Raw genomic sequence first — 17513 nt, forward strand, 5'->3', positions numbered from 1 at the left:
CTGATAAAGTTAACCAGAAAGACCTAATGGAGAAGAGGCACTCCGGTTTTACGACAGAGTAGGAGTGGAGGCAGCGAGACAGAGAGAATCGGTTTTTTTGTAGGTAAAGCAAAAAAAATTGGGGTGGATGTGTGTTCTGAGCTGGTTTATCCGTTTATGGGGTTAGGGTTTAGGGTTTTAGTTTCATGACCCATCCGGTTTTTATATGTATGAGTGGGTCCAAACTTCAAACCCGACTGGACTTATTCGGGCCTGCGGTAATTTTCAACAGGGCATGGTTTACGTTGGAGAGGCTGCTCCATTGTCTCCGCTTCTGTAGCGAAATGGCTGCGGGGAACTGCAAGTACTCTTGCGGGACGGCAGCTGAAACCCTAGAATGGATAAACGCCATAATTGATTTCATCAGACCGTACACCTTCTTAATCAACGCTCACGTTGTCAATTTCTTCACTGATAGACTCTGGGAGTCTCTCAATCCTGAGTGGATCAATTGCCTCCGAAACGAGCCCGTCCAAAATCTCCTCTTGATTCCCTCTGGAGTCGTCCAGGTACAGTATATACATACACTGGTGCAGGACGCATGTACATAAATCTGTGTGCGCTAATTTGTACTGGTTAACAGTTGCACCTTTCGTTGACTGTATTGGTAGGATCATTGGCCAGCTTCGCTTAGAGAATTCGTTCTTACGTTGAGGACTCTGGTGTTTCCTCGAGAGCAGGCAGACTTGGGGACTGTAAGTTGTTCATTTATGACAGAGCTGTAAAAACTCTTATCAGTTTACGTTGACGTCGCCATTATTGCTGTAGTAGTGGTAGTTGTCTTAGTTGTTTACAAGTACCTTCAGCAATGATTTAGTTATCTATCTCCCTCTCGGAACCTCTTGGGAGTTATACCCACGACAAAAGTACCGGCGTCATTGACTTCTTAGAGTCTTTTATTGGTTTAACATTCTTTGTTTCAAAATGTTATGTCGTGGAACAAAAAATGGTTGAAATGTGGGGTTTGGAGAGCAATAAGGATGAGTGGGGTTGTGGTTCCCTTATGTCTTCCGTAAGGTGGGAAATGTGAGGCATGCAGAATTTTGGTATCACGTCTTGATAAGCATTTGTGTTTCAAAGACAATTCTCTAATCTATTTAGGTTGGCTAATAGTTAATGATTGGGTGAATGTGGATTCTTGAGAGCTCTCTTATGGAGCATTAACTTTGTTAGAAAATAAGGGATTGGGTGACATTTTTTGGGATTTCACTGATGCAGCTCCATTATTATTGATATAGACGATAATCTTGTCTGAAAGGCTTCTGAGGAAAATGAAAAATCTTTGATGCCAAGACATATTATAGGATTCTCTTGAAAAAAATTGAAAACATGGGATCAGAGGGCTTAGCACTTGTTCTTTTCGTCATTTAGATAGTAGAGGAGAAAATTTAGAATGGCCTAGACGATACATGTGTTACTTCAGTAATTCTGTTGCCGTTGCATTGACTGAAGTACTTTCCCAATGATTCTAAAATAATTAATAGTACAATGAATATACAAAACTGGCCCAACCCAGTTGATCTATTTTCTACGGGTAAACAGAATGTATCTTTTATGCAAGTTACCATAACCCTTGTTCAGTCACAGTAAAAATCTGAAATAGCAAGGAAACCTCTATCTTGCTTTTGCACATCTTTTATGCAAGTTACCATAACCCTTGTTCAGTCACAGTAAAAATCTGAAATAGCAAGGAGGAAACCTCTATCTTGCTTTTGCACCATGATTACAATTTTATGAGAACCATGCTCTTTATCTAAGTTATCTGGTTTAATCAAATTGATTTTCCATTTCTATTTACCATCTTCTTACCTTTATCTTCTTCTTGATGGAACACTTGCAATGCTACTAATAATTTTTGGGGTATTTTCCTATCAGAAGGATTGCACCGGCTTACTCCTTCCTCTTTATCTGCTCTTTCATTTGCCTTTTCGTTTCTGTTCTACTCATTTTGTATTGAAGCTCACTTGGACATTCCCTAGTATTATTTGATTATTGTGTTCACTAGTTTACTGCACTCTCCAATCATTTGCCACCTGAGGTTTTCCTGCTGGGGCTAAATTTTGCTGATATGCTTCTTGAAAAACTACTACTTTAGGTAATGAATATATAGGAATTTTGCTAATGAGTATAATAAAAGTACTTATTTGCTAACATGGATAGATTGTTTTTCAAACTAGTTACTAGTAAGTCTCTGACTCTTAACCTTTGTGGCTTCCCCCCTCTGGATACAGCATGTAGGCCATCGCACATTCAATACTGTGACCTGTGAAGTTAAAACTGATAAAAGATGGCAACATGAGTTCTTTTTTTGCTTCTATCAACTCCCTCGGGTGCCATTCTTTTCTTTATTATTCTCCTATGTCACTGTTTATTTTTGTAGTTATTGATTTTAATCTTATAGGTCATTGGTTCAATCCCTTCATCAGTAATGCTATGGGTTGTTACAGGTGCTACCAGGCCTTAAGGTGACATCTCTTAACAATGTTCTTGCTCAGGGAATGAATATGAAAAAGAAGCACGAAGTAAGTCTTTTACATTTTAGTTTATGTTTTATGCATTAGTTGTTCCCCCTCTCCCTCCCTCTCTCCACACACATACCTGCATCTGTCGGTTTGTCTCACGGTCTATGTGCTTGCTTGAGTGAATATGCATCTATGCCCTGTCCATGTCTTTACATAAATGCAATGAAAAATTATCGATCCTCTCGCATCTTGCTATACTGCTTATGTGTCTCCTCATTGATTTGTCTGACAAGGTATCTAGGGTTCCAGATTTTTCTTCTTTTTCTTGTGGTGACAAATCTATAATTCTAGTTTACTAATGCAAATAAGCAAATTATGTTGTGCAACAGGTGGAAGTTCTTTCTGCCATTGTTAATTCAATTGCTAATGGTGTGAGAGCTCATACAATAGTTGATGTTGGTGCTGGCCAGGTATGCCGTCTCTTCATTGTCATTGCATCCTACGTTTAAGTAATATTGAAACTTCATACATGAGAAGAATAATGCTAAGCATAATTTCTCCGTGACTGTATATCTCTTCTCAACGTAATGGCTAGGCCACCTTAAAGTTGGGCTTCAGAATTACAGAACACCATTGAACATTTCCTCCCAATGACAAAATCATCTTGCTGGGACGAGAAACCTGAGAGTGAAAAACCCTTTTGACTTTGTTTTGCAACAACAACGCCATGTAGAGTTCTTATTTAGATAATGAGATTGACTGGGGGACCGCTCCCTGTTTAAGATGCTTCTAAAGCTGAGAAGCAGACACATTAGAAGCAAAGGGATCTTTCCTCTCTCTCTTTTAAAACCCACATGCAAGTCAGGAATCGCACTTGATTGTACATTTTTCACATCCTCCTGCTCATATGCTGGCCTCCACAATTGATAATGCTGACAGCATCAAGACCCAATTTGCCTATATGGATTTGCTTTTGCTCAACTATTAGCATAGGCTTTTACTTATCAAATTGAAGTAGATAATGATGAATTGTGCATGCCTTGTTACTATCGTAGAGGATATAAGTGATAAGTATAATGAGAATAAGATGGGAGGGGATAGATGCCAGAGATGGAGGCAAAGTGGCAAAGGGTAGTCCTCTAACCCTCCTTCTTTTCTTCAGTAAATAAACTACCTGGTCTTATTCATTCCTTGTAGTGCTAGTATAATATGTTGGAAATCCTAATGTTAAGGAAAAAAAATAATTATCTCAAATTTACTGGCAGTCAGCCCTCTTGTTATGTCATATGATGTCAATATAGATATACCTCAAACTCAAATTTTTTTTCTTTCCTCTTTTAATTGTGCAGCTACAAATTTTTATTGCTTGATTAAAGGCCATGCACAATAAAGTTCTAAACTATAGAAAATTAGTTTCTCCCGCATCTTTGATTTTTTCCTATCAAATAAATTGTTCTTATAGGGTTATCTTGCACAAGTTCTTTCATTCCACTACCAACAGTCTGTAGTTGCAATCGACGCTTGTTCTCATCATGGGAAGGTTACAGATGCACGTGCTGAGCGAATCAAGAAGCATTATGCAGCTCAGATGCGCAAATTTGAGTACGGGATACAAATCCTTTCATAATTTGTTTAAAGGATACATGACACTGTGTGCTTCTAGCTTTTAGCAATTTACATATTTTTATGGTTTGTTTGTCTTAAAAAGATATTCTAGCTGGTTGAAGGCTTGGCATACATTATTGTTTCTTCATTCAGCATTTCACTAATGTCCAGCAAGGTCTTAGAGACTCTTAGCACTCATGGTGGATGAGGGAGTTGGATTTTTATTGTACACACATAACAATCATTATGAAATTTGTATGCTTATTTGGAGTCTAAGAACGTAAGAAGAATGCTTTCATGTGTGTGGAATGATAAATTTTCTCAACTGGTGTCAACCAATTCTGGATGGGGAATTTAGGGACTGTTTGAAAGTAGTTTTATAAGTAAGTTTTCTGGTTTTGAGCAAAAGGAACCTAAGATTCACTTGGATGCATTTTTTGGCTTTCTTGTTTCTAAAAATAACAGTTCAGTTGTTAGCTTTTGAAAACAATTACCAAAACACGAGTATCAAAATAACATACGTACGTGTGGCCCAGTGGTTGAGTTGCCAGGTGCAACTTAGAGGTCACAAGTTCAATCCTTAAAAACAATCTTTCCACATATTATGTGGGGTAAGTTTTGCATACATCCTGTTTGTCCTTGTCCCTGTCCCCGACCCCTACCACTGCGGGAAATAAGTGACAGGGGAGTTCTTTACCTTTCTACCAATAGTATCATTGTATCAAAATAAGTGAAACAACACATTTGACGTAGGGCAAGTTTCCTATGGTAATTAAAAGAGTTAGTTTAATTATTTTCTTTTTATTAGAAGTGTATTTCGTATAGAATTATTAGGAGTTTTTAGCGTTAATAGGAGTTTTGTACCTGGATCTTGAATCTAAGCAAGGTCCGAACCTGATTCCTAGGCGAGCATCCCTTATAGGGATAGCAAACGGCCTTTTTGAAAACATGTAAATAAAAACAACAAAAGTTAGTTTCATGGGCCAATCTCTTCTGTAGTCTTCTCGTTTTCATCATTCAATTTGTCACCAATGAATGGTGCCACAATCCGACTAGGGAATTCTTGACACCAGGTTTCCAAGGCTAACTCAAGGTTGTGGACCTTGTGGTTCTTTCTTTTTTTACATATGTTGTCATAGATTTCATTGTATAATATCGGACCTTATTTAAGGTCAACCTAGTTAGCATTTCTTTGATCACAGTTGGATAGTCTTGAAGGACTACACTTATTAACAATTTATGACCTCCTTGGTTAGTTCAGGGAATCGGAGTTGTCAGGTGCCCAAGACAATAACATGCCATGTCTTGTCAGTTGACACCTTGAAAGCCTTGACTGACATGGCACTACATGAAGACAGTGTTGGGCAGTCTAACCTCAGTGGGCAAGATTATGTCGACCTTGATGGAAGAAAACTCTTGTCTTCATCTGAGGCAGAAAATGAACCTTCCCTTGTTCTAGCTGGGCTTCATGCTTGCGGTGATCTTTCGGTAATGATGCTCAGGTGAGTGCCAAAGAAGGTGTGAAGGTTCTTTTTTTTTCATTCTTTTATTTTGTTGCTGCCCCTTTACTTTTCTTCCCCAATATTTGGAATTCTTTGCAAATTAGTTTCTCTCCATATTCGGCTCAGCAAAGGCTGGTGCCTCCTTTATTATGGTTGAAAACAGAAATAATTAGTCATGTTTCCCTATCTCTGTGGGTGTATGCATGTGCTTTTCCTTTCCAAAAATAAAAAAGTATGCTTGTGCTTTTGTTGTATTGTCATTTTCAGGTTTTGATTGGTGCCTTTATTTAAACAAATGCATCTCTACTGGTTCAGGGCCTTTTTGGGGTGTGAAGAAATTAAAGCAGTTATTAGTATTGGATGCTGTTATAACTTATTATCTGAAGAAGGTTTTGATCAACCTGGTTCGTATTGTGGTTTCCCAATGAGCTGTGGTGTTAAGTCTTCTGGGATATCACTTGGGAAAAGTTCTCGTGATCTTGCTTGCCAGGTAATTGCATATCTTGAAAAAGAGCAAAAAAAGTTTTATTTTTTTCTACTTTATGAGTAACAGAATAAAAAATTGAGGAACCTTCATCTTTCTTTCTTTTTTGTTTCATTATATTTGTATTCCTCGGTTATATATAATTCTTTAATATCAAATAAATCTTATCCGTTAAGAACGAAAGAGCTGGGCAACAAATATCTTAAAACTTTTGTGGGAGTCAGATAATATTAATATCTGATGGCTACTATGTGTTTTCATATTCATACGACTAAAAGATGATCTCAGTAATCAAGCCTTATGTTGTTTAGAGTGCAGAACGATGGAGAAGTCTAGAAAAAGAAGATGGCCTTCATAATTTTGAATTGCATGCTTTCCGTGCTGCCTTCCAGTTGGTACATTCTACTTATAACCTCCCTTTTCTTTTGGACTGTCATAATCAGTTGTACCATGGTTTGCCAATTATTTGACTTTTCCTTGCAAACTTAGAATTATCAAATTCAGTTGTCCTCTTTGTTCTTTATGTATGCGTGTCTTTATGTTTTGTCTTTTTGCTTGTGTTCGCAACTTGGGTTATTTATCTTCATACGGATTGAATTAAATGATTAGTGTTGAAATTGTTGGCTTGGATCTGTTTTGCTGGCCTTATAGGCTACTTAAAATTCTGGCTGTTTCTGGTTCCTGAGAACACAAATTATTGCTTTTACTCTTCATCTCTAAGAAATAGATTTGACATGCCTAGTTTTCCTTTATATGCTAAAATTTTTAATGTCAGAGTGAAAAATACCAAGGTTGGTAAGGCAAATATATATTTCTTTCTTGGAACCCCTGTGGAAATTTTTCGGTAAATAACTCATCTAAGGTGTACCTTTACTTGGTGTTGTTTCCTAATATCTTAAACCTACTCAACCTTGAATGTGTTTTTTTTAAGTCACACTAGTAGACCCTGCATCCTGATATTTTAATGCTTTTAGTTATAATATGTAGAAATGACCAGGTGATGTATCTTTTCTGCATGCTTCATTAGTTAGTACTGTCAGTCAGCCTTTAGTATGGTTGATCTCTTACAGATAACACCATAATATCTTGTGGACAAATCACCGGTGGAATTCAATGTTGATAATCCAAACTAGGATATTGGCGTGCTCAGATTACATTGATGGAAAAAAATTGTTTCCAAGATATGCAGGGGATACATAGTTTTTGAGGTGTTTATGCAACTAGCACCAATGTCAAAGGGATCTGATACTTACCTTGATAGTTTCCTTGATACACCAGCTTGAATATTGTCAAAGGTTGTATACTTGTTTTGGTAGTGTCAGCTGAAATAAATAAACGAAATAGTCCAATGAGATTGATACATATGCTGCTTATTAGTTTCAGACAATAGACAAACCATATCATTCGGCTTTTTTCATTTAAAAAAATTTTGGACTTCAGATTTGCTAAGTAACCGAGAATTATAATAAGGCTATCAAGGCTACTTTTATTTGTTTGAAGCTTAATTTTGTTCCTTTGGTATTTGCTCTCCAAAGTGCTGTTACTGCTGATGGAAATTCCTAATCCGTTTGCATCTTAAGTTAATTTATACTGGAGTTAATTTCGTAAAGCTACAAACCAGGCCCAGTTTTTGAATACTAGCCATACAAAGGCTCTGTCTAGAAAAGAGAAAATTCTGTGGGAATTAGCCTTGAATAATTCCTTTAATGTCAATCTTCTGCCTTCAACTTGTTGAAATCGTGCTCTATTGCGATTCCGTTGCTGAAATAAACATATGTAAAGCTGTTCGGAGAATGCCTCATGTCTACGCTTTCTTTTGGCAAGTCATAGTTCTTCTCAAAGCATATGTAAGATTTTTCTCAATTATCTTCTTTTAATCTACTACACCAGAAACTTTCACTAGAAGCTAATGATGAATGTTGGCCATGTTGCTGCAATAAGTGATGATTTATGCGGATTCTGAAAACTTTGAACTGTATTCAACATTTCAACCATAAAATCATTTACCTATTCCAGTTTTACTTACCTATTTTTTCTGGTCGCTGCCAATTGAAAATAATCTACCATTTATGCTTCCATATCAAGAGATTTTGATCAACTTGAATTTTTAGTTGAAGTATTTGTAAAGTTGGCATGCTTTTTGCACGAGTTTTTGTGCATAATGCTACAAGTGTGCCGGCAAAATATCGATGGCACTTGCATGATGTACTTTATGTGTTTCTCCTTGACTCCATTTTTGTGATTCCTCCTCTGCATACAGCATGTTTTTCTTCCTATTAGGAGTTCCTATAGGTACTTCTATGTTACGGTATCTATGATTACTATTTTTTGCTTTTATATGTAGGTTCTTTGTAAATATTTTCCAGAAGTCGTAATAAGAAGTCCTTCAATTGGGCGTCAAGGGAAGGCTTTGCGTCGTAAACAGAAAAGGAGGATACTGGAGTCTTCAACTCTGCGGGAAGTTAGCAAACCTCCCATTGCCAATCATAATTCCTATTGTGCGAAAGGAATCTGCCCTACCATGGCAATTGCAGAATGTGACCCTTCATCTTTACCTCAAAATGGCTCCTACATGGAAGGAATCTGTCTTGCTATGGAGGCTCCAGAACATAAATCAGGTAAGTAACGAATTCTGCAGTCACAAAGGTTATACTAGCTTGTAGTTCAGTAGTTGTAGTTAATTGACCTGCACGTCTCTTGGTGGACAATGGGTAAGAGTTGCAGCATGAGATATGCAATAGGAGAACATTCCCCATTTGCTTTGTTGGGAATGTAGTATCAGTGTATCACTTTCTATATGTGTGATCCTTTACCTGAGTAAATTATAAGTAACTAAACTATTCATGTAATACATAATTTGCTTGCTCTCATTTTTTATCGTGCCCTCAATTATTGTGCCTACATGCACGTGATTGTATATCTAAAATGGTATTGGAGTTTTATTTTTTCTTCTGGTAGGCTTAAGTGAGGGGCTGGGATTTTTAACCACTTGCGAGGATACTGAGTTCATTTATTGATACTTTTTTGCAGATGGAAATTTAATTTTGGAGAGTGATGTCTCTCATGGAATGCCTTTTGAGGAAAGCTTCTGTGAGGGGGTCGACACTGTTGAAAAATGCTATCTTTTTGCAAAATTCAGCCAGTCTGCACTAGGCCGGCTTGGTCTCAGTCCGTTGCATGACATAACCTTTCATGAAACGTGGAAGGAAATGGAGTCTTTCGCTGTATGTTTATCCCTTTAAAATTTAACGCTGCATTGAATTCTTTTTTATGAATGGTGAAATTTTTCATGAGATAGAAGAGCTAGAGTCTAGTACATCAAATAAACATCATTATTCTGAAAGTTCCCATAACGAAGTGAGGCAAACTATCCATTCCAAGAACCCACTTGAAAATTCTTTCCCTTAAAAAATTCATTAGTTGCTCTTTCCAAATGATACCACAAAATCTGAAAGGAATTAAATTCATGAGTCCTTTAAGATTTTATCAACTGCTATAGAAAGCCCAAGCTTCTACTCTCATCTCCATGACTCCATCTAACTGGCAACTACCCACCACATACCTTTACTTTCTAGAATTCTCCCAAAAGATTCCTTGCCATTTAGAATGTAGAAGGACATCGCCAATTGATTCCTTTACTTATTTACCATGAGCATCCTCATGACTCTTTTTCCTTTGAAGTTGTCAATGTTAATATCATGCCCAATGTAGTTTAACGAGCAAGAAAAGTGCTTCTATAGGCACTTTTTGTTGTGAATGACATTTCAAGAAAATCCTCTCTCTCTCTCCGCCAATGAAATAGTACTTTTAAAATATGTGGTAGTGACTTGCTTATGAAACAGGAAGTTGGCGCTTAGGAGCTCCCTGTACTAAGATTTTACCTTAAAACACCTTGTCATTGGAGAGCTTCCAGTGAGTTCTATCCTCAAGAATGGGATTAACATTTTAGTTATAGATAATACTCCAAAACTGGGAGGTAGATTCGAGAATGAATCTACGTCCCAGTCTTGAGCATTCCTCTTGAAAGTGATGTTTCAATATATACTAGGAAAGGAAGGCAAATACAAATAACTAACATTGGCCTGCTAACTGCTTGAGGGAAGCCAGAGAGTACAAATGTGGAAAAGCCCTACTCAATCGACCTTTCCAGTGATCTTCGCAAAAGCTAATGCAATTCCCCCTTGCCAGGCTTAGTGACAATGTTGTAATTGATGAATATTAGTCTTTGGATGTAGCATACCTTTTGCAGTATAAGATTCTTTAAAAGGGGAAGACACAATCTTGGCATTTCTCTTTGCATTGTGTCATAATAATGTGACTCATTTTGACCTGGACCATCCCAAAATCATATGCATATCTGCATACATAAATTTAGATATGGGCATGAACATATACATGTGTATTAGAAGTGCTGTGGGGTTATTTCCTTGGGCAATTTGCATGAATTTTACTGAAAGGTTCTTCTTTCAAACCTTTCTTATTTGTTGTCCATGGAGACACATGTATGCAAATGTTCGGTATTGTCTATGATATTTCTATTGGAATTCTTTTCTTGATTGTTCTGGAGCAAAGGTCTTATTACGGGAAGCTATTAGATGAGAAAGAGAGATTTAAAAATGCAGCAAAACTGTTGTTTCTCGGATTCATGGAAGTTTTTGGTAGTTGAAGGGAACCTGCATATCTTGGTATGATAACTGGTGTCTCCTTGCTTGGGTCTAATTAAAGCTACTTAAACCTAGGCCCTTGAAGAGTATTTTGTAGGAGAGGTTTGCACAAGTCTAGAGTTGTCAAGGCTCTTGGATTTCCTATACGGTGGAACTCTGGAATATGTAAAATGCATCAATTTCCAAATTTCTACGCCTGGGAGTTTATACTCTTCTATGCTTCTCGCTCACATGGATTGTCTGTTTAGGTGCTGTGCTGGTTTTATCAGGGTATTTCACTTTAGTTATAGAACATAGGAGAGCGAACCAGATACACATATATTTGTTGGGATTCGTTTGTCTATTTGAACTAGATCACCTCTTTTGCAAATTATCAAGATATGTACTGGCAAACCAATGACTTACTTGCAAATTACATGCAGGATCTTGTAGGACCTTACTGGTCAATTCGTGCGGCACTGGGGCCTGTGCTGGAAACATTTCTTCAGCTTGATAGATTATTGTTCCTTCAGGAACAAGGCAACTTGGTGGAAGCAGTCATGTTACCCATATTTGATCCAGCACTATCCCCAAGAAATATGGCCATAATTGCAAAAAGAATATGAAAATGTGTGAAATGGTAATTCTTTTTGCACTTCTCTCTATCTCTCTCTTCCTTGCACTTATTTTTGTGAGACAACCTTAAATGTATTAGGCGCGGAATGTGGTGATATAGCAATTGCATTTGCCTCATTTTTATAAAGAATGAGGTGGTACATTGAGAGTTCACCCAAAACCATCCCTTGTGAATTGTGATGGAGAGATACGGAGGTTACATTCTACACCTTGGAATTTACAAAGAGTCCAGAGGAAAATAGTATTCATGCACTGAAAATTAAAAAGCTTTGCAATAACTTTCAAGTAAATAAAGAAACAACTTTCTTATTGTATCCTTCTGTATCTGTCTTGCATACTTAATGTATTAATCGATTGAAGTGAGAACCGAAATTAGGTGTGCTTTGTCAATCATGTATTAACCTAAAATGCATTTAGAAAGCGTGGATTTGTGGAAGCTGCAGCAAAGTACTGAGAATGACATTTAACCATCATATTTTTCCAAACCATCTGCTACGAAATTACACTTGAAAACATTGTAGAGGTGGGGGTGGGAGACGGAGAGACCAAGCTGTTAGAACCTTCTGATGCCATGCTGTTAGTGAAGATTGAGATCAAATAAACGTAGCAAAGTTTTAGATCCATTTTAAAAGATGGAAGTTACACACAGGTATTTTTACCAGTTCCAGGGAAAGCTGAAGCAAATCAGAAAAGGCGAAAACTATGAGTAGTGTGGGATGTCAGGTATATTAAATTGAATTCATGCAGCTGATCCAAAATGTTTGGAATTCGGCTTGAAATTTCACATGCTTGACTGATTATATGACATTAAACGCTCTTTTGGTTTGAGAAATATGTTGTACTTGACTGATAGAATCAATGCAGACTTCCAACTATTTTCTCTTTTGGATTTATGCAGCTGACACCAAACTGTTTGGATCAAAGGTTTTTACAACGATGCTGATATACTTGCAAATCTGCCGTCTAGGTATCTGCTTGCCAAATCTTCAGTCAATTTATTTTTGGTTCTTGTGACAGATGAACCTCTTCTGCTTATTGGCCTTTGCACTGACTATTTAGCATAGAATGGTCATCCATCAAGAGGGTGTTCTTGGTTGAATGAGCTTTGTATTATTCTGACACTTCACTGTCGACATCCAACAGTTTTTTCAGAAAATTATACCCTGAAAGTTTCCATTAATGGATGGATACATCATTCAGATGCATCCAAGTAGAGAGTTTCAAAGCACAGAAAACACGTCTCTACTTTCTTCTGTTCAAATGTGCCCTGTTTTGCCTTCACTCACTTGGTTTGTGGAAAGTTCATTGTCTGTGTCAAGGATAAATATCCTATAAGTTTTAAGGTATTTGACAGAATTATCTGTGCTTCATTGAGAGCTTTCTTTTTCTGCGGTGTAAATATCACTATCAAAATGATCTTATTTTTTACTGAGATTCGAATTCTGCTTGAGTCACTTTAAAATGTTATGAAGTTGTAGAGAAATATACATGAAATAGAAACAAGAAGAAAGTAATTAAGGAGACAAATGATGTAGAGAAACTTGGTTCTTCAGGAACTTCAATAGGAGATAAATTATTTTTGTTTTGCTTGTTCTTCTTATCATGGTTTGGAAATCAACTCTTTATATAAGTTTACAAGTAATGTATCATACTTAATATAAGTGTATGCAATCAATACAAGGTACTTCAATGGGACTAGAACTTAAGAATTATACTCATGTGGTGATCCACCTTAATCTAATTTTTTTTTTTCTCAATATTTATATGCTTCATTTGTTTATAACACGAACTAATTAATTAGCTAGCAATATAGTATAATTCTCATAGGAAGCAATACATTTGTGGTCACCATTGAGTTTTGGTCTAATTTATCATATTGTCGGGTGAAAAAACTTCAGTGTTTGCGGACTTGATTGTTCGAGTTTATACTTATATCGGAAATCCAAAAGATATGTTTGTATAATATTGTTTTTGGTGTATATATATATATATATATATATATATATTCCGTTCTTCCAGGTTTTTGGTCAAACATGGTAGCAATCATGGGCAAGATGTAATTTAGGCAATCAAGATGAGAAGAAAATGGATTACCACAAAATCAAAGAGTTTGAGACCATAATGGTTAAGGCTAAGTGGCTGAAAATGACTTTTTTCAAACCAAGCCGCCCCTATGTCATGTTTGGCCCAGCCTCAAATTTGGCTTCTTCTATCTGACTGGGCTCCATTAGTATAACTCCAAAGACAAAAACAATGCAATGAATCAACCACCCATGGGTGATGGGCCTCTCCATTAAACATCCACACGTCAGCAGGTTGGCATTGATTGGTCTGCCCACGTCATCACATATGTGACACGTAGGCAACCACCCCACAATTACAAGTTTGACCTATATTAAAATTTCTCCCTTTATGTATAGCCTAACACATTCTCCTCTTTCTTTTCAATTCTTTTGGCTTCTCTATCAACACTAGCAAGAACTAGTCCAAGTACTGGTTTCCCCCCCCCCTCTGGATCTGCAAGAAAAATGAGCAACATAAGCATGGTGGAGTCGCAATTGCCGCCGGGTTTTCGGTTCCATCCGAGAGACGAAGAACTTGTTTGTGATTATTTGATGAAGAAGGTGACTAAAAGTACTATTCAACACAATTCTGGCTCTCCTCCTCCTCCACCTCTAATGGTAGAAGTTGATCTCAACAAGTGCGAGCCTTGGGATATTCCAGGTGAATTCATATTCACCGTCCATCTTTTCTCATCTAATTTATGATCATATCATTGTCTATGCATGTACATGTGTGAAATGAGCGTAGGTCAATTTTGAACCCAGAATCAGGCGCTAGTCAAAACCCTAAATGGGATAGTTAGAATTTTGTACCCAAGACATGTTTCTCATTGATAGTATGTGAAAAATAGTTAAACTATGCTAGTTTTCTTCTAAGACATGACAATTGTTTTCCTCATATATACATAAATTCTCTTATTCGCACTTAAAATACGCTTAACTTTTTTAAAGGTGTGGATGTATGAAATGATAAGTGGAACCCACTGTTTTGAACCCCACATGTTTCAAATCAATAGCGAAAATATAGGTGCGCAATTTATGTGTAGATAGGAGAATTTATATATATATATATATATTAAGTCTATATATATAGGGAGAAATGGACCCTCTTGGCATTGTCACAAAGAATAAGTATTGCAACCACACGCGTGTATATATATATTGAGATTGATGACATTACGGACATCTTTTTCTTCATTGTAATTATCACAAAGTCCTGAAAACTATTTCATCACTTTTTTTCCAAACAAAAGTTACTCTAAAATTTAAGCTAATTTAATTTTTTTTCACAAAACTTAACCCAAAAAATATTAATATTTCAGTTAATTATATAAATGCACGATACAATATTCTTTTATTTCTTTTTAAATAATTGATAAGGATTCATTTACAATCCAGCAAAATACCTCAATTAGTCTTTAAAGTCGTACCTAAAAGTCATCTTTTAGACTATATTCTCTTGCTATATATAAATAAAAGGTAAACAACTCACGTGCACAAGTCTCTCGTAGTGGGCGGGATTATGAACATGCAGGATATCAAATTTTACTCCCACATAATATGTGGAGACTATGTCTAGCCGTCTAGGAGTTTAACTTGTGGCATTTGATCATGTGCACAAGTCTTTCGTAATGGATGGGATCAAGAACATGTAAGATATCATATCTTACTCCCACATAATATGTGAAGACTATATATGTAATTACATATCTACTTTGATGACATGCTACACAAATTGATGAATGAATAAGCACGACTCTCGTTTTCATTACATGTCATATGTGGAAAAAGATGCTCAAATTTATTTTTTTCTTACATTAACCTAACTTGTTGACGTAAGTAATTATTGCACTTATTGGAGCAGGTACTACTTCACGTTAGAATATTAAATTTTATTCCCATATGAAATTATCAACCCTAAACAGAAATTTCATTCATTAATAATATAAGTATGTGTTATACATTTATATGTTGTAGACACGGCGTGTGTGGGAGGCAAGGAATGGTATTTCTACAGTCTGCGTGATCGGAAATACGCGACCGGATCGAGAACTAATCGTGCTACTACATCCGGGTATTGGAAGGCAACCGGGAAAGATGGTCCGGTGCACCGGAATAGAGTCATGGTTGGTATCAGAAAAACCCTAGTGTTCTACCAAGGTAGGGCTCCGAAAGGAAGAAAAACTGATTGGGTCATGCACGAGTACCGCCTTGCACGGCCTCTTGGTCAAGTTCCTCCCAACAAGGTACTCACTATAAAATTAAAATATATAAATACTAATTAATTAACTAATAAGATAGACAAAAGTTGTTTGCCAAATTTAAAATTTTACTTTGACGTTTAGGTTAATATATAATATAAGGAAAAAAAAAATCATGGGTCATGTTGCAATTATAAAGATTTTTATTTAAAGAATCTCTGACTTGGTAGATAGCATACAAAATAATGCAAAATTTAGCTGACCTAAGGCAATCTTTATTTTTTTCTTAAAAAAATTATGGTACAATATACATCATAACCTTGATTTTATCTTTCTTTCTCCTATATATATATATATATATATATACACATGTATATGTATATGTATATACAGGAAGATTGGGTCTTGTGTAGGGTGTTCTATAAAAGTAGGGAAGCTGCAGCTGCCAAACCAAGCATGGGAAGCTTTTATGACACAGCTTCTTCATCTCTACCTCCATTAATGGACTCTAATTACATCACTTTTGACCAAACCCCAAACCACAATTTGTATCAAAATCATCATGAGCAAGTGCCCTGCTTCTCCATTTTTTCCCAAAATCAATTCACAAACAGGAATATGATGACCACATTTGGACAGCTACCTTTAACTACTACTACTACTTATAGTTTAGACCATAATTTCTCTGGTGGTGACAAAGAGACCATAAAAGCTGTTTTGAGTCAACTTTCTGAGATGGAAACCAAAGGATCACCAAGTCTTGGAGAAATGAGTTCTACTTCAGAGAGCTACTTGTCTGAAATGGGTAGCTCCAACATATGGAATCATTATTGATATATATGTTGATTGGCAAGCGCAAACCATAGAAAGTTGCTTCACTATAATTTGGAGGTCGTGGATTCGATTCTTGAACACAAGCTCTCTCCGTGTCTACCGGGATAAGGCTGTGTACATCTTATCATTCTCTAAGGAGACTCTTATGTACATAAATTATTTTGTCTATTTTTTGCCTCCATCTTTTTTTCTTTTTTGTATTGGGGCTCAAGAATATATACAATTTTGAGCTGATGAAGAAATTGTAGTTAAAGAAATCACTTATAAGTAATTAGTACCTAATTGTTAGTACCTTGAAAGATGCAATATTATTGAGATCCACCACAAGCATCCATATGAAAAATTAGGGAATCAATTACAACAATTGTTCCCAACATTTGATTTTGATTTATTGCTTGTAAAGTTTAGCGACCTAGAAATTCTAAAGAGTGTACAACGATCTCTTTGATGTGTTGAAATTACTTAACTCTCTATATTTACAAACTCTCCACCGTTTTGTATATTTTGGACGAATTCTAAAGAGATAATTGTGCTTTGAATTCTCAACCAAAAGGATTCATCCCTAATCAATTCGACGATGAGTCATGAGCTGAAAAAGCATGAGTAGTTCTAAAATGGAGAGTCTTGATCCAGTGATTTCAACAAATTAAACAGCCAGCACTGGACTCGATCAACTGGACCATCTCTATCAAGAGTTTAGAAAAATGAAAATAGTGGGTGAGATTAGAATATGAAAATGACTGAAATTTTAATTGGAGTCGTTGACAAATTAAAATAAATATGTAGCATGAATGGAATGGATTTCCTTTTCATCCTCCACACGAATGATTGAGAACTCATCATGCATCAATAGTAAAAGCAGATATATATATATATAATTCTATGACCAAGCAAACACTGTAAGTCTGTAATAATTACATTGTTAAACAATTATATAGATGTTAGGTTTAGCATGTAGAGCCAAACAAGTCTAAATAGGATCTGTATTTTATATTGATGTTTGAAAGCAACTTACAACCAAACTCTCCATGGTATTCTTCTTAG

General features: G+C 36.3%; 2 protein-coding genes across 5 annotated transcripts; both read left to right on the forward strand.

Moving 5' to 3' along the window:
• Positions 1–149: 149 nt before the first annotated feature.
• LOC119989536 (protein RRNAD1) lies at positions 150–12813 on the forward strand. 3 transcript variants are annotated; one of them, XM_038835137.1, is made up of 12 exons: positions 150–548; positions 651–734; positions 2487–2561; positions 2891–2971; positions 3964–4103; positions 5363–5608; positions 5924–6098; positions 6404–6487; positions 8437–8710; positions 9123–9316; positions 11179–11375; positions 12270–12813. In XM_038835137.1, the coding sequence occupies exons 1-11, from the start codon at positions 186–188 to the stop codon at positions 11359–11361; spliced, it is 1899 nt and encodes a 632-aa protein (XP_038691065.1). In that variant the 5' UTR covers positions 150–185; the 3' UTR covers positions 11362–11375; positions 12270–12813. The 3 variants fall into 3 exon arrangements, 2 of the variants coding, with proteins under 2 accessions (XP_038691065.1, XP_038691066.1); XR_005465826.1 differs by lacking the exons at positions 9123–9316; positions 11179–11375; positions 12270–12813 and adding an exon at positions 7714–7939 and having other exon boundaries at positions 8437–8568; XM_038835138.1 differs by lacking the exons at positions 9123–9316; positions 11179–11375; positions 12270–12813 and having other exon boundaries at positions 8459–8601.
• A 976-nt stretch (positions 12814–13789) lies between these two features.
• Positions 13790–17349, forward strand: LOC119989303 (NAC domain-containing protein 21/22-like). 2 transcript variants are annotated; one of them, XM_038834742.1, is made up of 4 exons: positions 13790–14095; positions 15412–15680; positions 16029–16476; positions 17332–17349. In XM_038834742.1, exons 1-3 carry the CDS (start codon positions 13900–13902, stop codon positions 16467–16469), a joined length of 906 nt encoding a protein of 301 aa, XP_038690670.1. In that variant the 5' UTR covers positions 13790–13899; the 3' UTR covers positions 16470–16476; positions 17332–17349. The 2 variants fall into 2 exon arrangements, with proteins under 2 accessions (XP_038690670.1, XP_038690668.1); XM_038834740.1 differs by lacking the exon at positions 17332–17349 and having other exon boundaries at positions 13792–14095; positions 16029–16759.
• The last annotated feature ends 164 nt before the right edge of the window (positions 17350–17513 follow it).

The sequence above is a fragment of the Tripterygium wilfordii genome, chromosome 21 (assembly GCF_013401445.1).
Source record: "Tripterygium wilfordii isolate XIE 37 chromosome 21, ASM1340144v1, whole genome shotgun sequence".
NCBI lineage: Eukaryota > Viridiplantae > Streptophyta > Magnoliopsida > Celastrales > Celastraceae > Tripterygium > Tripterygium wilfordii.